Source organism: Netta rufina (assembly GCF_964035555.1).
Source record: "Netta rufina genome assembly, chromosome: W".
In the NCBI taxonomy this organism is placed as follows: domain Eukaryota; kingdom Metazoa; phylum Chordata; class Aves; order Anseriformes; family Anatidae; genus Netta; species Netta rufina.
In genome coordinates this window covers 10,367,259-10,391,849 of record NC_140139.1, presented here as the reverse complement: position 1 = coordinate 10,391,849, position 24,591 = coordinate 10,367,259, and the positions used below count along the sequence as shown (strand labels likewise).

The window sequence follows — 24,591 nt, the reverse complement described above, 5'->3', positions numbered from 1 at the left end:
TAAGTTTCTGAATTAATGTTTGCTAGAATATAGTTATTTAATATATTTGCATCAGTTTTTACAAATAACTATCACTGTTCTAACTGGCTTGATGATGGTAAGTGGTTCTGCCACCAGGAGAACTGGCACTTTTCCCACATATTGCTAGGAAGCAGGTTGCACAAAGGAAGTTAATGTTTATTGGAAAGTCTGGGAAAGGCATAATCCTATATTAGTGTGCAGTAAAATTTTAATAGAGACTCTAAAATTATTTTAACTAGACCTCTAGCTTTCATAGTTCTGTGCATTTTTATTTACTATATTTACACTTTGCTGGGCAATTAAGACCTAATATAAAGCCTGTGGAAGAAAACTTTACCGGTTGTTCTCTGGATACTCAGTACCCTGAGCTGGTGGAAGGGGATGGGGAGCAGGATGTGGCCCTCATTATCCATGAAGAACTGTTTGGTGACCTGCTACGGCACTTAGATGTGCACAAGTCGATGGGGCCAGATGGGATCCACCCAAGGGTACTGAGGGAACTGGCAGAGGAGCTGGCCAAGCCACTATCCATCATTTATCAGAAGTTCTGGCTATCGGGGGAGGTCCCAGTTGACTGGCGGCTAGCAAATGTGACGCCCATCTACAAGAAGGGCCGGAGGACTGACCCGGGAAACTACAGGCCTGTCAGTTTGACCTTAGTGCCAGGGAAGCTCATGGAGCAGATCCTCCTGAGAGTCATCACGCAGCACTTGCAAGGCAAGCAGGCGATCAGGCCCAGTCAGCATGGGTTTATGAAAGGCAGGTCCTGCTTGACGAACCTGATCTCCTTCTATGACAAAGTGACGCGCTGGGTGGACGAGGGAAAGGCTGTGGATGTGGTCTACCTTGACTTCAGCAAGGCTTTTGACACCGTCTCCCACAGCATTCTCCTCAATAAACTGGCTGCTCTTGGCTTGGACTGGCGCACGCTTCGTTGGGTTAGAAACTGGCTGGATAGCCGGGCCCAAAGAGTCGTGGTGAATGGAGCCAAGTCCAGTTGGAGGCCAGTCACTAGTGGCGTCCCCCAGGGCTCGGTGCTGGGGCCGGTCCTCTTTAATATCTTCATCGATGATCTGGACGAGGGCATTGAGTGCACACTCAGTAAGTTCGCAGATGACACCAAGTTAGGTGCGTGTGTCGATCTGCTTGAGGGTAGGAAGGCTCTGCAGGAGGATCTGGATAGGCTGCACCGATGGGCAGAGGTCAACTGCATGAAGTTCAACAAGGCCAAGTGCCGGGTCCTGCACCTGGGGCGCAACAACCCCAAGCAGAGCTACAGGCTGGGAGAGGAATGGTTGGAGAGCTGCCAGGCAGAGAAGGACCTGGGAGTGATGGTGGATAGTCGGCTGAATATGAGCCAGCAGTGTGCTCAGGTGGCCAAGAAGGCCAACGGCATCCTGGCTTGTATCAGGAACAGTGTGACCAGCAGGGCTAGGGAGGTGATCGTCCCCCTGTACTCGGCTCTGGTGAGTCTGCACCTCGAGTCCAGTGTTCAGTTTTGGGCCCCTCACTACAAGAAGGACATCGAGGTGCTTGAGCGGGTCCAGAGAAGGACGACGAAGCTGGTGAGGGGCCTGGAGAACAAGTCCTACGAGGAGCGGCTGAGGGAGCTGGGCTTGTTCAGCCTGGAGAAGAGGAGGCTCAGGGGCGACCTTATCGCTCTCTATAGGTACCTCAAGGGAGGCTGTAGCGAGGTGGGGGTTGGTCTGTTCTCCCACGTGCCTGGTGACAGGACGAGGGGGAATGGGCTTAAGTTGAGCCAGGGGAGTTTTAGGTTAGATGTTAGGAAGAACTTCTTCACTGAAAGGGTTGTTAGGCATTGGAACAGGCTGCCCAGGGAAGTGGTGGAGTCACCATCCCTGGAAGTCTTTAAAAGACGTTTAGATGTAGAGCTTAGGGATATGGTTTAGTGGGGACTGCTAGCGTTAGGTCAGAGGTTGGACTCGATGATCTTGAGGTCTCTTCCAACCTAGAAATTCTGTGATTCTGTGATTTCTTTCATTGAGTTTTGGACAGCTCAGCCCCTCTACTCCCAAAACAACCCACTCACCCCCAGTACAAAATCCCCCAGGGTATATTGTTTTCATTTTTTAATGAAGTTATAATGTGCCTTGTGACCCAGAAAGGTACTACCTGGTATTTTCAGATCTGCTTAGATTTCTGACTTGCAGTGCTGAGATCTGAAGGCACTCCAGGGTACTTTTCTGTGTGAATTGGCTCCTCAGTATTTGAGCTCCAGGTCTCGCCATGAGAGGTATGCATTGAAAAGGTCCCATTGTAGTGGATGGAAGAACCTGTAGATTTAATGATTATTAAACCAATGGCTGATTTTACCTGGGTTGCAAGATGTGGGAGTGCAAAACCCATCCTGGAGAACAGTGCCCTTTATTTTTGATTTGGTAGCTCCTATCACCCACCTGGCACTAAATTACATTTAAGGCATCAAAACATTTGAGCAGTCCTTCTGGAATTAGGCACAACGTTTACCTGCCAGATTGCGGTTTTCCTTTGAACAGAAACAATGTTGGTTTGTGGGAAACAGTTTGCTAGTCCAAGGGAAAGCCATCCCCTGCAGAGATGGGACAAAGGCAGCCAAAAACGCTCCCTGTGCTTGTTGCGGACTTCACAGGTACTGGGGAGCTGCAAGTCCGGGGGCTCCCAGCACTCCCCTGCAGTGACAGATTCATGGGCCCTCTTGTTGGGACGGGCAAAGTGCTTAGCTTAGGTTGTTTTCCTGAACAGAAAGCTGTTTTTTGTGTGCTTAGCGATATACTCTAAGCATCCTCAAAATTTAGTGAAGGAACAAATAGTTAGAAGATAATACAGGGTAACGAAGAATTGCTGGAAACATGAAAATACAGGATCAGCCTAAACCTCGTGGATGCTACTGAGAATTTTCTCACTGACTCAAGCAGTTTGGGCTCTTTATTTCATTTAATGCCATGATTTTTGAATTACTGCAGGTGAGGAATAATTTCTTATATCTTAATGATTGAGCAGTAGGGTTTTACCATGCTGTAACAAAAAAATAGATAGCATTCGCTTTGGGCATAAGAGTCCTGAAATAGGTTCTGCTAGACTTGCTGCTATTGAAAGATTTCCCTTTAAATGCTTTCAGATTTGATCATGCAAGTTAACTCTAAATGATATTGGCATGAGGACAAGTCTGGAAATCAATATTTATTTCTTTGTAAACACTTTTCTTTGGAAGAAGGAAAGGGTTTTTAAAAATACAAATATAATATTAAAAAGTCCTTTCACTGCCATTGTGTTTTCTACAACTCAAGAAGAGGTCTGAATTGAAATAGGGATGACTCATGTTTTAGGCTTTCAAAAGTCTGTTAAGTTTGAAGTACTGATCTTGAAAAGGATGTTGCAGCCCATTTGTTTAAAAAAAGAAAAAAAGGATTTTTAATACACAGAAATCTGAAGAGAGGAGCATGATGCGTGTGAGAGACTCTGAGCCAGTTTACTTCCTCCTGAGGTTATTGCACAGACCTTGGCTGAAGCATCTTGCAAGGGGTGAATTTTGTTGGAGGAACACAGAATGCCAAATTTTAGAATAGGGAAAATTCTGAGTGATTTGCAGTCAGCTCTCCCTTTGGAAGGGCAGGGTGGCATAATGCCTAGGTGTCATCCACCAATGCTGATTACAGTGAAGATGCAGCATGTCTTCTTAACTGTTATGGTGTTTGATTTCCTAAATTAAATGACTTTGGATGTGGTCATTATTTGGGTAGTACTTAACAGATACCATAAGGAGGCAACGGGGATTTCATAGGTGCTGTTCTGCAGGTGATGCTGTCTTGGTGTAACTTCTAAAACTGTAGAGCTGCAAGCTTTCAGTTAGCAAGGGGACCAATTTGATAAATGCTAGCTTTTAATATAATAGAAATGAATTTTTGGACTTATTTTTTTAAACACCAAAAACCACCAGTAAATGACAATTGAGTAAGACATGTTATAAGTAGTAGAACTGCAAGGGAAGCCTTTGAAGTAGATTGATTTGCTGCTACTGTAAATTGTAGATATACTATGAATGATGCCTTTTTTAAAATGACATTGCAGGGTAATGTATATTTCAGTACATAGTCTCTTTAGTTTACAAAACAGTTTTGTCAGCTTTGACTGTGCTAATTTTTCTTAACTTTAAAAGCCTGGTTATATTGTATCTCACATATCACTGTCAGTAGTGTTTTTTATTTAAATTGCAGTTAAAACTTTAAAACTCTTAAATTTGTGGAAGTCAGACTGCTGTTTAGTCCTTTCATCTTGGGATAAGATCCCTGACTAAAGAAGAGTAAATAGAACCATGTTGGGTATTCAACACTGGGAGTATGTGAACAGAAATAATACTTTTTTTCAGGGGGGAAAAATACATTGAATATTCAAAAGGAACCGCTTTTTAGGAAAAAGGTACTATTTTACTTAATTATTTTTAGTTAAATACCATCAAAGAGATAGAAGGTAGTTACTATAAAGTGATTTATTTTTGGGCAGTGGACCTGAATGATGAATTTCCAGACTGTCTGATAGAGAAGACTTCAAAAGTAGGGTTTTTAATAGAAAGTCTTTGTCCCTCAACTGGTAGCATTGCTACTGCTTGAAAGTAAGAAGAGAGTAATCCCAGGCTTTGTTTAGCTGTTACTGAAGGTCTTAGGTATACCTCATTTAAATAGGTCCTAAAAAGAATGTATGAAGTGATACTGTAATTTTGTATGCTCAGTGGAATCCAATTAAAGAGTGAGTGCCTTATGCTTTTATTAGTAAGTATGCTTAGGTTGTGCAATGATTTCTCTCATTCTTAAGATATTTTCTGTTATTCTTAAGCTAGAGAATCCCACAAGTTTCATGTTTACATACTAAATTGTGAGTTTATATAGCTGCTTTGTGTAGTTTGTGATGCTTGTCTCGTGGAGTTACCTTAGGTGATGTTCCTGTGTTAGGACAGCATGCACACGTTGGTTATTACTTCTCAAACAGGTGCAAAGCCTGACCTTCTAGGAGTTCTGATGCTTCCTAGAGGATTCCCAAGAGAACTTTAAACTTAAAAATACAGATACCACTGCCTTCTCTTGTTAACAAGCAGAGTAAGATACATGGCCTTGTCTTCTTGCTGATAAAGTTCTTCCTGAAAATCCCAAAGTCACGTTAATCATCATTTTGATGGATGGATGGAAGGAGAAAAATCTCCTTCCAGCTATGCCCATCCTGTTTTTAGCACTGGCTAGAAGGAGTAACGTGAGAAATGCCACATGGCCAGCCGCTGGCTCTGGAGGTTAAGGGCACACTTGCAGTCTGCTGTGTGCTGCTGGCATAAGCATTGTCACGCTGACCTGATCTGTGGGTTATTCCTCTGATGGAGCTGGGTTTTGCTATCAGACCTAACAAAAGCTGCTTTCACCTCATGTATTAGCACAGTGTCCGTGTATCTTTTTGTGCTCGTGTCTATGTGTTTGTGTCGTGCGTGTATTCTCTTCGTTGGTGCGCAGTGATTTTTCCAAAGTTAAACCAAGAGCGGTAAGATCTGGGCTTGGCTGCTTTAGAATCTGTAGTCACTGCTTCAGCTGTTTTCTCTGTTATTTGTGTACGATTATGTCTATTATAAAAAGGTTCGAGTAGCTAAGTAAAATGCATATAATTATTCAGTTTTATCATTTAAACAGTGGCATCTTGGACCACAGCTTAAGAGAAGTAAGCCTCTTGTTGTATGATGTTTCAGATTCCTTCAGTTGAATTCAAAACTGAAATTGCAAGGGAATTGGGCTAATTTGATTTATAAAACAAATGAGACCTTTGTGACAGAGTTGTCTGAGAATTCTAGAATAAAAATAATTTTGAAGCCAAAATTTATGATAACTTCAGTGAGTGTAAAATATTGCTTATTTTAACATTAATACTGTTGGTTGATTCAATATTTGCTAATTCCTCCCCGATGTCATATCCAAGGGACACAATTAGAAAAGTTTATTTTCCTGAGTTAACATGCCTTAATAAACAATATTATGTTCTTACTTAATGATGTCTTATCAAATGGCCTCAATGTCTTTAAAGCTGGCTTCAGTCGTGCTGGGGGATCTGGAGGAGCGACCAGGGAAATTCCAGGATTGCTTGACAGGGGCACCGTATGGGATAGGAACTGCATAGGCAATGTCCTGGAAGAGGCCATGAACTGCTTTGCCGAGATGCAGAGGCAGACAGAGGAGAAATTTCGCATGTGGATAGAAAAGCTAACCCGTCTTGACACAGATGAAGAAAGCAAGCAACAACTGGAGCCCAGAGAACCTAAAATGCAACTAGTTGGCCAAAGAGTCCCCCCTACCACACAGTCAGGGACATTCATACAGATGCCTGATAGCCAAGTACTTCCACAGCAGTCGTTTAATTATTACATGGGCTATCAAAATGTTGATGCTATGTTAGAGTTTCCAGCGACTTTTAATAACAATTTTCCAGCTATGTTTCCAGAGAATGGGAATATTGCGGAGCCTGATCTGAATCAATCATAAACTTAAATATATATATATATCTCCTATCTTTGCAATCTTGATGTTACTTTGGATTATGCTAAAAACAAGGTTTGCTTTTCTCTTCATATATCTTTGTTTTGTTTTTCTCTTCTGGATTTGATTACCATGGTATCTTTTTTAATTTATAGAGAATATATATGTAGTTAAAAAAAAATATATATATATACACCCATGTGCATGTGCCAGCACACACATAAAATACCTTCAAAGGGAGGAGGGAGTGGGAAACACTGTAGGCTTTCATCACCTGACTTGGGAAAATATAACTTAGAATCCTTGTTTAAATACCCCAAAAGGTATTTAAGAGCTATGTTTGTTACAACAGGAACATTTAGACTACTCATCCAAATGCTCTTTTTGCATGTTAAAACATTTATATAAGGAAATAAGTTTTATATTTAAAGATGTACCCTAGAGATCCAGACAAGATACAGACCCATAACTTTCCCTTAACTCTCTGTTCGTTCCCAAGTTCTGCAGCTTGAACATGGCACACATTAGTTTTTCTTCTTCCTTTTTAGGTAGAAGTAATAAATGAACTTGTCCTAAAGATTTAGCTATATATAACCAATGTGCACAACTGATTATTTTTTTTGTCTCCCATTTAATAGTTCATTTTCTGTCCAGAGTTCTTATTAATGTCACTGCTGTCTTGCATATGGCATATTTATGGAAGCATCTGTCTTACACTGTGTGCACAAATAAGCACATGTATACATATATATGTATTTAGTTTGGGTGGAAATCATCTCCTCTAATTTTAGATGTCTAGTTTGCTGTTCTGGAGATCTCTGGAAAGAGAAGAACCTATAGAGGATATCTCCTGGTGGTGTCTTTCTCTTCCATCAGTTGTCCGAACTCCCCTTCTAAATAGTTTAGGTGAGATAACTTTAGCTAAAGTTAGGCGAGATCAATCACACCCAGAGGACATGTGTGCGCATGCATGATCTGTGCATACAAAGCACTGCTGCTTCCTTATATATATATGATCAAACTGCATCCTTTGTGCTGGGATAAAAATAGTGGTGTCAGTCCTAAAATAAGCAGCCATCGCTGGATGGATTGATTCTTTGCACAGAAATTCAAACAAAGGTTTGACAGGCAGATTAGCAAGCACTGTGGTGGTCAGGAGGTATGGTTTGCTGCTCTTCGTCAGACAGCGAGAGCTTCTGAACCACATTGGAATGCCGCTGAAATCATTATTTACTCGTGACTGGGAATGCCAGAGCATTAATTTCATTTAAATAATGCAAGAACTTGCTATTGTGTGGATTTTTTTTATACTGATAGTTATCCTGAATAGGCAGGCTTGACACTGTGATGTTTATAAAGTAGAATTAATTTAAAATGTATATTAGAAACCTCTATTTAATTCTTACTATTGCTACTACGCACAGGGATTTTTGTTCACCCCTCCAGTAAGGCCTTTCTTCGTGTTAAGTAACTTCTCCATAGCTACCAAAAATGTATACTTCTCATCAGCTAGAACTTGTTAAAAGTTTCTAATGCAAATAAAATCAAAATTTTAATAATGGAAATTGAAATTCTTTGCATAGGCATAGTTTAAGTAGAGAACACTATAGGTATCTTTTGGCTCTGCTATTTTGTCTTTTAAACATTGGTCACTTCTGTTTTTTTCTAATTATTTTAGTCAAATTCATTCTCTTTCTTTTGGAAGTAACCACTGTATCTTCTGTAGGTCTAACTTCTTCCTTCCTGAAGTCAGTGGGAGATTTTCCATCAATTTGTGGCTTTTAGATCAAACCTGTAACAGGAATTCAAGAAATGTTTTTATTCTCGGTATAATACTATCGCTGGTGTTTTAACATTATTCTTGGCCGAGACTTTTTTTTTTTTCTTTTTAATTTGTGATGCCTTCATTAAAGAAAAAGGTTAGAGAGCTGTGTTATTTTCAGAGTAACTGTTTGGAAGACTATACAGGATAAAATTTTTAAGAACTGGAATAAAATCTATACTGATCATATCAACTTCATGCTTAATTTTGATGAAAAGATTTTGATATGCAGTTACAAGATGACTCCCTCATCTGAATTTGTCTGTATTTTTAACTTAACTGTAAGTAAACTTTAAATGAGTTATGTTTAATTAGAAATTAATAAACTTATCTTCTTAAAATTTAAGGTCATTCAGGAAAGATAATTTGCTGATCTGAAAAAAAAAATCCTTCTGTTGTTCATAGATTTGATATATATACCTTGATGATAAGAGCAGCATATTTTAAAGCATGACAACTTTACAAAGCCTTCCCATGCATGCAGAAGCAGCTTTTTGCAGTGACTGGTTTCTTTTAATGTGTAGGCATCACTTAACTCAGTATGTCTGTAAGCATGCTCTTAGCCTTTTTCTATAAAACAGTTTATATGAAGCAATTAGGTATTTCAAAACAAATTGTGTAAGGGGATCAGTTGAGCTTATTTTTCTCTCAGACTTAAACTGACTTTTATGTACTGATCTCATAAATGGATTATAACTTTGGGGATCTAGCCAGTGAAATTTCTGCCAACCTTCAATGTCTTGGTTAGGTAATCTTAGGTAATCTTTCTTTTTTTTTTTTTTTTTTTGAAATTGAAAATAATTGAAATCTTTTTTTGAGAATTGAAATAATTTAGCGAATTAATAGATAATTTGCATTTGGTTACTGTAGGTAAAAAAAAAATCTCCAACACTTGTATCCATTATTATTTTATTTTTTTAATGCAAACAACTATACATGTGAAAGAACAAGCAGACAATTAAAGTTGTAATAATATTAGGGTCAGTTTATTGAAAGGCATCCAGAAGGTTGAGAGGATAGTTTATCTGAGATGTACTTTGAACTCATTTTCCCCATGAAAGCTGCCTAGTGTTAAGAATACAGCCGTTGCTCTTGCATAGGCAAATGATTTTGGAAATGGTAAATATGTTGTTTGCTCGCTCCTTTCACATGCCCCAAAGCTGGAGTCAGAGCTTCAGCTGTTGTAATTCGGCTCCTGTGAGGTGGAAATATGTGTCGTCGGACATGGGTGAATATCTGCTCCCTTGGCGTGTGTCCCCTGTGTGGGAGTATGCATCTCCTTCCAGATGACAGGGGACCCCCACGGTTTTTGTTCAGGGTTCTGTGACCCCCCTGAGGATGGCAGTTGCAGGTTCAGCAGGAGCATCCGAGTACTTTGTAGCGTGGGTTTGAGGGATGCAGCGTGCTGCAGGCAGGCAGCCTCCTGACACCGTGCTGCAAGGAGTCTGGACTTCACAGGTGTCTCCTTGAGCAGACAGACTTCTGGGCTTCTGATAGGTAACTTCAGAGATTTTTATTTCCTGGAAAAATTGAAGTATTTTTGCTGTAGTATCTGACTACAGTTGAGTTTGCTCTGGTTTTCATTATAAGTTCATTTTCAAAGGGCTTTGACTAGAAACTTTCAGGGAGTTAGAATTTCTTCAGCTGAAATTTTAACATAGATTTTAATCTCATCCATTTAATACTGCATTAAAGTAGTCCAGCCTTATTTAACTGTATCAAGAGGAAACTCTTTTACTTTTGAACCTGGAGATAGATTTTTGAATGTATGTTTTTGCTCACATCTCAAAAAATTGCTTCAAAACAATTGATTTTAACACATAGAGGAGAAATCAGTAGGACTTTTTGCACAGGTATGGAGAATCACAGATGATGATTTGAAGTTTGTATAATTTTCCTAAGATTTATACTTCAGAAAGGATTAAAGACACATTCTGATTTCTTAAGTAAATAATTACTTGTGGTCTTATGGTTTTGAAAGAATAGATGTGTCAGGTCAGATCAGCTGGTGTAGACTGGGATAACTCCCATGTAAATGGTGCCAATGTAAACCCAACTGGCCTGTTCAGATTTCTACATTGCCATTTTTAATATTGAATTATGTTTTCAATGTGGCAAAAGTTTCTGCATGGGAGTAATTGAACACCCGTTCAATTGACCACAGTCAGGATTTAGTAGGAGGCAAAACACAGCTTCATTAATGTTTTTATAAAGGTGCAAATGAGTCTTTATAGAAAGGCTTAACTGAAATGTCACGAAATGTCAAACTGCCGATTCGATGAATGAAACATTACAGGATCTGCTCCTAGGGTGGGACCCAACGCAGAAGCCCCTGGAGGTCTGGGGGCTGAGCACTCATGCCCCTTCTGCCCTTGAGAGGGCTTTGAGAGCTACAGGCAATCCCCAAGTTTGGCACATATTGTTTTAGCTGAGAGTCAGGGTCTTTACTTCACATGCTTCTAACAAAGTAAGTGAATTTTCAGGGTTTATTTAGGGGGAAAAAAATCAAGTAGCACACAGCATAAAACAAATTCAAGTCAAGGCAGTGAGCCTTAAAACAGTCTATTGGAAAAGTAACTAAATGGGAAAAAAAAAAAGCCAAAAAATATATAAATAAAATCCTAGACCTTTCAGGTATACTGATTTTTGTTATTTCTAACAACATTAGAACAAAATAATTCAGGTAGAAATATGCATCTGTTTATTATTTATTTATTTTTAAGTTCACGGTGTCTTTTTAGTGTTCGTGCAGGATTGTTTGGTTATTTTGTCAGAGCTGCTAAAGTTAAGACTGGAGGACCAATCTTAACTTAAATGGGCTGGGATTAGGTTGGGCAGTTATTTTGCCAATCGAAACATATTTATATTATCACTGCATTTTCTTGTTAATATATATTTTTTCTTTCTGTATCACATACTATAAATGTCTTTAAGTGCTATCTCAAGGGCATTAGAAATTAAATCCTAGCCCTATTAAAACCAGTAGAAAACCTCTACTAATTTCAATGGAGCTGGCATTTTACTTAATTAAAATGAACTTTCTGCAGGTTTTGGTCAGAGACTACATTAAGGGGACTCTGCCTGATAAAAGTGTGTAAATGGGGCTCCCTGAGCTGATGTTTGTTTTTTAAAACGATCAAGGTCTGCACTGTGACCACTGCAGCTGTGTTTGGAAGCATTAGAAAAAACGCGCTGTACAATTAGTACTGTAGAAGCTAAATACTCAGGCTGATTGATGAAGATGGACAGTACTTTGCAAAACATGCCGCTAGAAACCGGTTTTTCTCACAAATTTTATTAATCTCATGGTGCTGGATCAGCAAAGCGAAGGCACATGGAGGACAAGATTAAATTAAAACCAATTTTGAGCACTCTCTTAAATCTCAAACTGATGGAGCAGGGGTTAGTCCAGACCATCAGGAGTTTCGCATCGTCTCATCAAGCCTGTAGCAGCTCATCGTGGGAGGATGCAGCTCGGGCTCACAAAAACGTGATGCTTCTGGTGGGGTGAGCCTGCCCTCGTTTGTCTGCCTTTCGCTAATGTAAATTGTGCCTCCACAGGAGACTTTGGTCATAGCTCTGTGTGATGCTTTCAGTTCCCTCCTGATACACCTTTCCCAAGTAAAACTGGGGAAGAGATCTGGCTAATGTGTCTGCTTCCACAATTAAGCAGTCATTAAGTAGCACCAGCGACAGTGAGTCCTGTTGTGCAACAGACATTGTGCATTTCCTCCTGTTCTCAGTGCACAACCATGCTTCATGTGCCTTTGCTTAATGCACATTGAAAATAACTATTGTGTCTCTCTGTATAATTTGGTGAAACAAATCTAAGATATTTTCCATCAGACCATCAAAAAGCCTGAAAGAATGAATGATGATCAGCAAGACTTGAATTTTTAAGATCTCTTCTGGTGTGATATATTATAAATGATTCAGTCTGAGAAAAGATGCTCATTTGATTATGTTAGTTTCTATTATTTTATTATCATTATGTATATATTTTTTTAAAAAAAAAGCTGTACTGTGTGAAATGAATGAAACTGTGAGGAAAATGGATTAATCAATTTTTTTTGTTGTTCACTTTATGATTTTAGGCAGAATGTTGTTACACCACTATTGTTTTTTATTGTATTTATCATGTATTCTTTGCCTAACCCTGTAAATTTTGAAATGTAACTACTGTAACCTGGAATAAATAAATAAACATAAATAGTAATGAAGTGTTTCATGTTGCTAAACAACATAAAAAAGCAAAGGTCTCCTGCCCCCCACCCTCCTTTAGGAACGTTTTAGAGTTCAGATCATTTATGCCATCTGAACCGAGCCTAGTTTAGCTGTAGCTCTGGATCATGTCTTAAATAATAGCAGGTTTGTATTGTTTATCTACAACAAAAAAAGTGGTTGCTTCAACCTGTAGTCATACATGAAGACATCCTGTTTAGGTGGAAGTTACTGATTTATCTACTATAAAACTATTTCAGCAAGTTACTGGGGATGCAATCCTCTAGATCTTAGTTTTTGGCACCCAAAATTTGTTTGCGTTGATTAGCGTAATGATTATCTGAGTGATTATTTATGTGGTTATTAAAGTCCATGCTATGTTTTGCTTAATCTTGAAGTCAGTTCTCTCTTAAATTTGTGCGAGGTGTAAATGAAGGGTGTTCTTGTTTTTTTTTATTCTTTTAAAATATTTCAGTAGTCATTTTTACTATATAAAAACAATAATTTAATTCAGAGTACTGGGATGGGCATAAAACAGAGCAATGCCTTTATTCCTAAAGAAGACCAAGAGCTGAGTCCTCCATGGCTCTTTAGGCCCACGAGTACCTGGGTGTTGCCTACACAGTGTGTTGCCTTTTCAGCTTTTGCATGTTTCAAGAAAACATTCCCAAATGCTATTTTTAAACTCCTCCATAATTTCCCAGTTAAAAATAGCTCGGTAATTTGAGGGGAGTGTTGTTTTCAGTTCAGCTCAGCTCCCCTGCTTGTTAGCCTTGAGCAAGCTGCAAATCTCTGTGTGCCTCAGTTTCCCCCACAGGCAAAAGGAGATTAATAACCACCTCGCTGAGATCACTAATGGAAAGCTTTGTTAAGAACAAAGCGCTGCAATTACTATTGCTGTTGTTATTGTACACGTCTGTGCATCTGAGAGCTTATGGTGCTGCTCACACGTAAATGAGGCTCCATGTCTCCAGACACCATTGGCTCCAGAGGGCAGCTCCAACCACCAGAATTAGGCTTTGAATTTTGGATTGACTTCAGCCAGGGTAGTCCTCTGAAGCCTTCAGTCTTTTTCCTTTACTTGGAGGGAATTTAAGCGCATAAAGTACTCAGCATAAGTCCCGTCCCTAGGGCTGGAGCTGATCTTTCCGGGCAGTTTTAGTGCCGGAGATGGGTGCCCTGCCGGTGCTGGACTGAACCCCACGTGCTGGGGAGGCCAGGAGGGAGGGAGATGATGCCGGGGGCTGCGATGTGAGCCCCTATCCTTCTCAGCCTGCCTTTCCCCCAAAGTCCCCCTCTCTGGCTGCAGAGGGAGGGCATTTGGGCAGCGAGCTGGGTCTCCGTGCCTAAATTTATGAAAGCTGAAGAGGGAGAATGACTTGAAGGAGTAAATTCCCCATTCAGGTTGTGCTAGCTTTCCCTTTGTTTCACAAACAAAGTGACCACCAGGTACATTGTGCATTGGTAAGCAGCTGCTTCAGCACAAAGGTAAGGAATGGTGCTTCTAGGGTTGCTGCTTTTAACCCACAGCTGGATTTTTACACTTGGTTCCCCCTTTTTTCTTGTGCTGCTGTTCTTGTGAGTTGGGGGATAAAAGATGTGGCTCTGTGAAAAGCATGGCAGTGGCTAGCAAATAGGAACTGACTGAATTTGCTGCATTGCAAATTAAGCTTGTTTTGTGTGGACCTGGATTTTTGTGCATGTGGCTTTTAAGTCCGTTGTCCTGAGTGGAGTTAGCTTTGATGGGCTCTGTAAATCGAGGGAAAATTGGATGCTTGGAAGCGTTGTCCCTGTGATGACCTCTGCCTCCAGATTCTTTAAAAAAATAATAAAAAAAAAACCTTGCAGTCTTTCCCTCCCCCTGTTAACATTAAGTGTATTTTGCTGCTGGTACTTATTAACTTTCAGCCTTGTCTTTTTGAAGCATTTAGTGCTTTAGTAATAAATTAAACCCAGTAAATAAATTATCACCAGTGAAATGTAAGACTTCCAACTACCTTGGGTTCTCAGAAGATGTAATTTTTCCTAAAGACATTGTTTAAATTACTGAGTAGGGAACCTCCTAATTGTGCTACGTTAAATTGTGATCCTGCCATGGTTTTGTTTTGGTGTCTCTTTTTCTCCTTCGAAATCCCTTTACAGTCAATTACTGCAAGGAGCAGCTCTATCACAAAGACAAGCCGATAAGAGTTGTGACTGTGGTTTTAGTTGATCCTTTTCATCGTGAAAGCCTTTTTCAGTCCTTATTTCCTAGCTGAAGCCAGTTGTCTTTATTTCTCAGTACCCCGCAGTCACTTTGCATCACGCCCTCAGTTGGTCATGTCGCACTGTGCCCAAGCTTAATCCCTCCTGCCCCATTCGCCTGCTATTGAACAGGAAATGGGTTTTGGGGGCTGGAGCTATTTTAGAGGATTTTTTGATATACATCTACTGCAACTTTCATCTAGTTGTCATCTATGTCTGTTTTTTGTTTGTTTGTTTGTTTGTTTTAAACACATGTGAGCATTTCTTGCTTGTTTCTTCTTTTATTCATGCTGAGAATCCTAGGACTTGTTACCTTGGCCGTGTTGGCCGCTTACTGGTGATAGGTACATTTGGATTTCCTTTCCAAATCTGGTTTTGAAAGGCAACGCTGAGAAAAGCACAGAGACCTCTGCTGTGCTTGCTTTGTAAACAGTCAGCTTGTTTTTTCCAGACCTTTAAATTGGTGGCTGTTACGCTGACAACTATAATTACAGTATGTAAATTATATTGAAAATATTGTTGTCTGTTTGATGTATACTAAATTTAAGCTAAGTTATAAGGTGTGCTGTTTGGAAGTGTGGAAGATACAAGAGTGGAGCTACAGATAACAAGTTTATGCTTGTATTTCCTACTGATGAAGACTTTCACACAAGTTATTTCTATGGGTAGGTGATGAGAATCACTCTGCATGTATATACATTTATTATACATTTTTGCATGATTATACATGTAGGAGTGGTACAATTTTGACTTGAGACTATTGGTGCCTTCTGTCCAAATACAATTTTACTTGTGTAAACACGTCTATCTAAATCAAATATTGCTGCTTCTTTTGGAAACCTTAGCAAGCAGCTAAAGAAACAAATACCTGAATGAATAGTACACAGCTCCTGAAATTTTAGATAACCTATTGTAAAAATGGTCAAATAGTCAATATTGTACTTGACCCTCGTATCTTCTGCACTCAACTGTTTATTTTTATAGATCACGTTATATATGTTCATGCTGAACTCTGATGATAAGACTGAAAGAAAACGTTCCTCTTGTAATTCAGTCCACTTGTAACTTCTGCATGTAGTTAAATCATCAGCTTGCACAAATAATTAACTGAACATCAGCCAGCTTAATTTTGAACTTGGAGTGCCATTATTTTGCAATTGCCTTTTCAAAAGCAAAAGATTGCCTTTCAGTTAATTATCAGGATTTCTTTTCTAGTCATAATCATCAGTGTTTCATGTTGTGAACAATTTGGTCTTAAATACATTGGCATTTAACTACTCATTTATTTTTGTTGGGTCTGTTTTAAGTTTGTAATATAATGTTGTTTTATGAAATTGTTGTTTTGGAGGCAGGTCTGATCTCAAATATTTTGTGAATTTCTTCATACCTTGTTGCAAAACTGATCTTTAGTACAACTTAAGCAATGTGGTCACTCTAATGAAGTGCATTGCTAATCCCAGAACAGGCATTTCTTAGGATATTGTGTTGAATTATGTTTCAGGGACCGAGTCACACAAGCAAACCTGAGTAGAAACAGCTTTTCAGAGACCTAGAAACTTTTAGCTCATTGCATTCTTTGTCTTCAACAATAGACCTTGGTTACTTCTCAATGAGACCAATCTTTCCTGAAACTTTTTTTTTTATTATTATTCTTTGTGAATTTTAAAAATTTCTTCAGTCATTCAGTAACTCTGAAGGTCCTGTCTTTCTGAACACGTTATTAGTGTCCCATATGACTGATACATCATGCTATGAAAAAGTCCCTCAGACATTCAGCTGCCAGCATTCCTTTGAAGCTGTTCAGTTGCATGAGGAAAGCAGCTGAGCTTTGGCCATTTTTCCATTTTGTACTGTTTTCTGTGGCTAAAGTCTTAGCCCAAACCAAGTCTTCATTCTGGCACTTCAATGAGAACTCCAAGCACTTTCACCCACTCTGAATCAATAAGCTGTAGTTACTAGCTGAGACAAGGTATTTGAATTAAAACGTGCATCCTTTCAGTGTAACGATATTTAGCTATTCTCTCTTTACTTCCAAATTAATCCTTATCTTGAATTTGAGGTTTCTGTGAGTCTCTTCTGTTCCTAGTATGCTTCCTAATTATAGGGGTTTTTCAAAAGGGAAATATTCTATCCTAATAAATTGGACCAAAAATATCGTTTTGTTTTTCCTCAGGAATAGATTTCAGAATCATGTAAGCAATTCTCTCTGCTTATTCCCCCCTTCGCTTTGGTGGCAAAAGGTGCATATGGTAATCATAAAAAACAAAAAGAAGCATATTTATCACTGCACACTATAGTTTCCTTCCTCGTTGTTCTTGATCTTAAAAAAAAAAAAGAAAAATAATAACAACAAACAAAAACAAAACTAAAAAAAATGCACTTCTGAAAAATCCCCCCGTCCCTGACAGATAACTGTTACATAAGGAAGCTTGCCTAATGTTAAATTGTTGTAAAAGTTACAGTTTAATGATTCAGATATATCAGAAAGTTAGCTTTATTCAATCAACCCTAAAGTAATGTAAGCTGTCACTTGAGTTTTGTAAAATTCTCTAGTTAAATGTCTTGCCAAAACTTAATGTCCTGTAGCATATTATTTCTTCTTTTAAACTGAAGGTTTTATCCTTTTAGGACTGTAAATGTGACATTGTCTGATATGGAGCTGTTATGTGTTAATGTGAAAGATAATACACAAATAACGGATACATTCATAACTTTTTCTCACATTTGTGTTTTCTGTGTATGCAAAGGTTAAAATGTCTCTGTAATCTCAGACTATGTTCATTAACTGAAGTGCAATAATTGATACAATTTATAGTTTTTTAAGAGCTTCGCTGGGAGATTGCATTAATCCTTAAACAACTTATTTGTACTTTTTAAGGTGTCTTTCGCAGAATGCTGATTTCTGACAACTGCTGCCTTTCTCTCCTTCTGCAGATGGACCTCCAGTTGTAGCTCATTATGATATATCAGACACAAATTCGGACCCAGAAGTGGTAAATGTGGACAATCTGTTGGCGGCTGCAGTAGTTCAAGAACACAATAATTCTTTAGGAAATCAAGACTTGGGATCTACCTGGAGAACCAAAGGGCTTCTAGATGAGCTGAGTGCTGATACAGGTCTGTTGAAGTTCCCTTCCTCTGATGTTCATTCCAGCATCTTGGCCACTGTCTCTGCCTTCCGTCCTTTTGATATTTTTGTAATTTATACGGCTTTAAAAGCACCTTGTATGGACTATGCAATAAAGCAGTATAGGAGCTAATTGAAAATGTCTGACATTTATTCCAACATACAACTGGTAAAAATTGGCAAAGATTCCTGCAATGTATTTTTTTTAAACTAATTTTCTTAATTATTTTTCCTCCTTTCCCTCTGATTACTTCTTGGAAAATAGGTCTTTTTTTTTTTTTTCTTTTCTTTTTTCCTCCTCTCTAATGAGAGTGAGCTAAACTTATTACTGAATGGTTGATTCTGATGACCCATGCCACTAGCTAGTAAACCAATCATAATCTTATTTTAATTATTGTAATTGTCTATGTCGCTGTATGTCTTTTTTTCTCTCTTTTTATTTCCTTAAAATACAAGCATTAATTATTTCCATATGCCATCTGTATTCTTTAACATACCCTAGAAAACTGAACATACCAACATCAAATAAAGATGAAGGGTGAAAAAGTGCTGGTAAGTGGGCTTCACATCAAGAGACTAAAAAGAAATTTCCTACAAGAAAGCAAGAGCAGGAATACTGTGGAAGGCTTCATAAAAACTGCTCAGCTTCACTTGGTGCTTGCAACACTCCACTAGCAAAAGAGTTGAGCATTAACACAAGATGTTCCTGTATCTTGGGGGAGTGCTATATAAGCAGGGAGCTAATGGGGAATGTTTCCTATTGACTTCACCCAGTATCCTCAAGTGCCAATGTATTAGCTTCCTTTCCACTCATTTTTGATATATGGCTATGATTTTAACTGCATAAGACATGGAGTCTTGCCTGTGGTGGTGGAACAGAGAAATTTTTTGTTTTACTCTGTTTTTTAAATGTAAGCCTGCCAAAAGGCACCTATACTGGAAGTCTCCTGGTAGCTCAGAGCTACTTTTCTATGTCTATCAGGCTTAAAGAAATGCAAGTACGTAGCAGATTTTGAAAGAGCTGTTCCATTACTATATAGCAGACGTTTCTGTTATGCGAATGTGAGAACCTCTGTTATGTTATCTTTGCTATGTTCTGTGGCCGGATGATGTTCCAGCCTTTTTGAAGCTAAGCCTGTGTTTTCCAAGTTCACTGCTGTTTGCAGGATAGTAGGCTCACAAGCCTACTCCTTTATTAAGTGATTAGAAAAAAAGATTAGAACAGCTGAAATTAACTTTATTACATAGCACTAATGATTTGGTACTTTAGTAGAAAGAAAGGAATGTAAAGAAATAAAAAGTGAACGTTTCTTACCAAGCTCCCTTCTGCTTAGCTCTTACGAGTACAGTTGAGCGATGCAGGTAGAAATTTGTTATCCCTCCTTCTACCTATATCCAAGGACACTTTGCTTTTGCAAGGATGAGGTTGCAAGGTAAAAGAAACCTAGATAACTTCAAGAAACTTCTTTATCCTTGAACAAATGGGAACATGTCCAGACTAATTCATTCCTCATGCTGGGAAAGCATCTGAAAGGATGAATCTTTTTTTTTTTTTCTTTTTTTTTTCCCCCTGTGTATACTTTGCCTCAGAGCCTTGTACCTCTAGTACACTTCTGGCTCTACATTTGTCAGTGCTGGCCTTTTCTTACCATGCCTAAGACTGCACATTTGGAAAGCAGATGTAAGATTTGATAATTCTGTTTTCCAAATTAATCTCAAGCCAGTATCTAGTTTAGCATGCATTAAAAGATGTGTTCCCATGAGAAAATAACACCATAAAGTTTATCCAAGTGAAAAATCTTACTGGGACACACTATCACATCTTTGTGTATAGGCAAATATTTGGAGTCATTTTGCAAGCTGATGTTGTAGGGCAAACAAAACATCTCCTTTGAGTGTCATCTTCACATTAAAAAAGTGTAACCATGTTATTAGGCGTGAAATTTGTATGGCCAGAGGCTATAAATCTGTTTGCTGTAATCCTGATTTACACTCAGCTACATGTTGTAATATTTACTTTGCTAATCATGTTTTCCCTACTGCTAAGTACCTTTTTGTTGTCTGAACATAAAGCTATGGCAATATCCTACTCTTTTGGGGCTCTTTGATTATACCCTGGGGACTCATTGTAGGGCTCTAAAAGCCCCTCTGCCGGGCATTACCCTGTCTAGCAGAGGTTGCAGGATGGCATATGTCAGCTTTTTAGACTCAGCAGTTAACATACTAAGGCAGACCGAGAGCAGTAGCAGTAAGCTGGAAGCGGTCAAGGAGCACCTTGCTGTTCTGCTGCCAGTGCCACAGTGTCCGTGGCTGTTGGGAGCAGGATGATGCGACCTTCTGGGGCAGCAATCACCTCGAGCTCCTGGTTTACATTGTCAGCATGTGAATCAAAGCCTCTGAGCTTCTGTTTCATGTTGCACCAGCCACTTCTGTTTAAGAAATATCTGTGACCCGTTTTGGGACTTCATGGCGGTCAGTGATATTTGCCAAGAAATGTTCAGCTGAACTGTAATGTTAGGAAAAATCTACCTGGGCTATTATTTTAAGTTCAGCTTAAAATCTTTTTTTGTGTTGTGAGGTTGTAGTGGGTTTACGTGGCAAGGTTTTGGTAGCAGGGAGCCATAGGGGTGGTTTCTGTGAGAAAGATCTAGAAGCTGCCCCATGTTTGGGAAGGGCCCCATTGTTTTCCAGATCCGAGCCAATAAGCGATGTTGTTTTTCGCCTCTGTGAGAGCATATTTAAGACAGGGAAAAAACGCTGCGCCACACAGCAGCCGGGAGACTCAAGGGAGCGAGAGAACAGCCTTGCGCCAAGGTCAGTGTAGAAGGAGGGGGAGAGGTGCTCCAGGCGCCGGAGCAGAAGTCCCCTGCGGCCTGTGGTGAGGACCATGGTGAAGCAGGATGTCCCCCTGCAGCCCATGGAGTACCACGGTGGAGCAGGGTTCCACGCTGCAGCCCGTGGAGGAGACCACGGTGGAGCAGGTGGCCCTGCACCGACGGAGGCTGCCGCCTGTGGAAGACCCCTGCCGGAGCAGATTCCGGGCCGGACCTGTAGCCCGTGGAGAGGAGCCCACGCAGGAGCAGGTGACCCGGCAGGAGCTGCTGCCCGTAGGGGAGCCAGGTTGGAGCAGTTTTCTCCTGAGGGATGGACCCCGTGGTACGGACCCATATCTGGAGCAGTTCTGGAAGAGCTGCTGCCTGTGGGAAGCCCACGCCGGATCAGTTCATCAAGGACTGCATCCCGTGGGTGGGACCCCACAGCACAGGGGACGAGAGTGACCGAGAAGGAGCGGCAGAGAAGAAGTGCTGTAGACTGACCATAACCCCCATTCCCCGTTCCCCTGCGCCGCTCGGGGGGAGGAGGTGGAAGAGGGTGGATGGGGGGGGAAGGTGCTGTTGGTTTTTTTTTTTTTTCTCCTTTGTTTTCTCACTTCTCTCGCTTGTTAGTTGTAGGCAATAAATCTTACTATCTCCTTATGCCGAGTCTGTTTTGCCCGTTACAATAATTATTGCGTGATTTTCTCGTCCTTATCTCAATCCTTGAGCCCTTTTCACATATTTTCTCCCCATTCCTCTTTGAGGAGGGGGAGTGAGAGAGCGGCTGTGGTGGAGCTCGGCTGCCCACTCGAGCGGAACCACGACAGTTGTTCCGGATGGAAGGAAACTCCTCCTTCAGGCCCATTGCAGCACACGGATTTCCTTCCCTTTCCAGCCCTGCTCCGATGCTGCACCAAGGGCCTTCACTTTCCAGAAGCAGTGAACATACTCTGTCCTTCTATTTTGCTTCCATCTTTTCCAAGTATTTCAAGTGTTTCTGAGTATTTTCAATTAGAAAGTCTTCCCGGCACATGTTCTAAGATTAATTTCTTCTTTTTGTGTCCTCCTTGGGGTTTAATCAGTTCTGTAGTTTGCACACTACATTTTAGAGTTCTGTAGATGATTATTGCAACCTCCTCCTCCTATCTTTGAGGAAGTGTCCAGTCAAACTAGATATAGATAATATATTCAGCTAATCTCAAATTTTCCTGCTCTACAAATGATTCTTCCCATGTGTAATACAGTTGTGTGAATAGTTTCCAAGAAGTAGGTAGTCTCGTCTTCAAGGCTGCCCTGTTTCTTCCAGGTTACTGCTAAAGAGAAACAATAAAAGTATATATATTTTTATACTTTTATGTGTTGAATTAGTTTATTTTCTATAAAACAAAAAATGTTTTGTCTATTTTGTGTTTTCTGTGCAAGTATAATGTTTCACAACACAATTTCACTAATTGTGGTGAAGTACTCAGCAGTACTTGGCAGAAAACCGAAAACCTGCCACACTTCTTATGTTTAGAAAGGACTTGTTTGACAAACTGATGAACTGGATAGCTATTGAGGAGCTGTAATAAAAACTAAACTAAAATAAAACAGTGCTTTATATAGAGGTTATGAAGAAAAGATTTTTTTTTCTCAAGTATTTGTAATAATATAAGAGCAGATGTGAAGTGGTATGACCAGAAAATGATAGTTTTGTTTTCTTCTGTCTTCTCCTAGTTTAGAACAAAATGTTGACACCAACATTTCTATTTCCTCGGAGCGTGTGGTGTTTCCATCCATCCTGTAGACTTTCTTTCCCATAGTGTCACTGGGTTTGATTTATTGACAATAGATTGTCATCTTGCTTTATTTCAAAGAGGTTGATGTGCAGGCTAACTCAGCATTATTGTAAAATAACAGTTGGAAAGTCTAATTACCCCTAAATCAGAGAAGTGTTCCTGACATAATGGTATGTCTTTTCTCACATTTGTGTGATAACACCGTCACTAGAGCTACTGAGATAGGATAAATCTAATGATCATCCTGTATCTGATAATGAACTGAAAGTTAGCTAAGTTGATTTAATAACCTTTCCCAATCTTGGTATTTCATTTTTGGGGGGGTTAGATCTAGAAATTCCTTTTCCAGCTGATTTCTGAGACATGTAAGCTGTTAAGTGATTGCATTTTTCCCTTCTATAGGTCATTTGGATCCAGGCTTCCTTGCAAGTGACAAAACCTCTTCTGGTAATGCCCAGATCAATGAAGAAATTAATATTGCCTCTTCTGATAGTGAAGTAGAGATTGTTGGAGTTCAGGAACATGCCAGGTATAAATTCCTTTTTCTTACTTTTTTTCAGTTTTAATATGTCATTAATTTTATCAGAATATCTATGCTGCAAAAAATAATAAAGAACAAAAATGGAAACTTCCACTTCACTGTTTATCATCCATGACTGATGCCCAAAAGGTAGCTGTTGCAGGAAGAACGACCGAAAACACGACAGACACTTGTATGGTCAGATCATGCTCTGTTTTATTACCGAAATAGCCTAACTTTTATAGTAAACTTAACAGGGGTGGATAGTGTCTCACACAAGATTATTGGTCAAAAGCACTCACAAACAACTGCACGAAAACAACCCCACCTGCAAGAAAACAACCCCCTTGTGATTAGCAGTCACGTAGACCTTGTCCTTGAAGCCAGCTGCTAGCAACAATATTTTTCTAAATTCCTCAATCGGGCGATGTGGGAACACTGTCATGGGAACTTCTCGTAGTCGTCCTGGTAGCTTGGTTTGCTCACCTGCAGCAAGTCATGTCCTCCTTGCTGTTTCAAAAATCCCTCAACAACTCCCCCTTTTTCTGTTTGAGCAAACCAAGCCCAATGTAACAGTCTTGCAAGTAACCCTTTAACCACGTTTATTACAATACAACACGCAATGATGATTAACTCCACAACAAACAGAATCCTTAATCCCTCTTTGATTAATCCCAGTAACCATCTAGGCATCCTTTCAAACAAATCAGTGAACCATTGATTGAAACGATTGATATATTGAATCTTTCTCATGTGCTCTTTCTGGAAAGTAATGGATTTGTGAATTGACTCATTATGATCAGAAAGGTTCAAACAGCACATTCCCTCAAAGTCCTCACATCCATGCCCTTGAGCCAAGAGCAAGAAGTCAATAGCAGCTCGATGCTGTAAGAGCACATGTCGCAGACTATTTTGATCTGGTAACATCTCCTCAAGTATCTCTGTCGTGGCATGGGCTTGCTTCTTGGCCCAGCATACCAATTTTTCTAAGTTGTTAAGTGCGGCTGCAGATGCCACTCCTGGCACTAAACTTGCCAATGCCGCTCTAGCTGCAACACCAAGCGATTCGACATTATCATTGCAATCCGGTGCGAGCAATGCCCATTTATGTCTGGTGATCTCACGCAACTGCGACACACTAGGAGCAAATATAGTAAGTTTGTCTAAGTAACATGGATCTCTGATAGCATTTGCAGGGATACCTTGCCAGGCCCTATCCCCGCAAATCAGAAAAACATCAGGAGGTAAGGCCATAGCTGTACGATTGTTCCAAATGCTATAGTTGTTACCCCTTGTCTCCGTGCCATAAGCCCCTAAACCCTGCCTAGCAGTGTCATTGTAATCACAGGTGTTATTTGTATTTCTGTACCCATATGGCCCTTTCCAAGTTCCTGTAGTAGGATCTCGGTAATTCATTCTTATTTGTGGTAACACATTTGGTGCTGCTATATTTATTGTCTGAAAATGAATACTCACAGGAGTGTCTTCTCAGAATCACAGAATTTTCTAGGTTGGAAGAGACCTCAAGATCATCGAGTC

At 39.8% G+C, this 24,591-nt stretch overlaps 1 protein-coding gene across 2 annotated transcripts in view; it reads left to right on the top strand.

The window, feature by feature from the left end:
* LOC311220909 (protein ARK2N-like) overlaps positions 1 to 24,591 on the top strand; it is a 115,328-nt gene that overhangs the window by 74,867 nt on the left and 15,870 nt on the right. The window contains exons 3-4 of one of the 2 annotated variants that reach the window (XM_084304551.1): positions 17,746 to 17,928; positions 22,935 to 23,061. In XM_084304551.1, the coding sequence (XP_084160677.1) occupies positions 17,746 to 17,928; positions 22,935 to 23,061 (310 nt within the window). Of the gene's footprint in view, positions 1 to 6,075; positions 12,500 to 17,745; positions 17,929 to 22,934; positions 23,062 to 24,591 lie in introns of those variants that run through there. The other variant, XM_084304552.1, reaches the window with a different exon arrangement.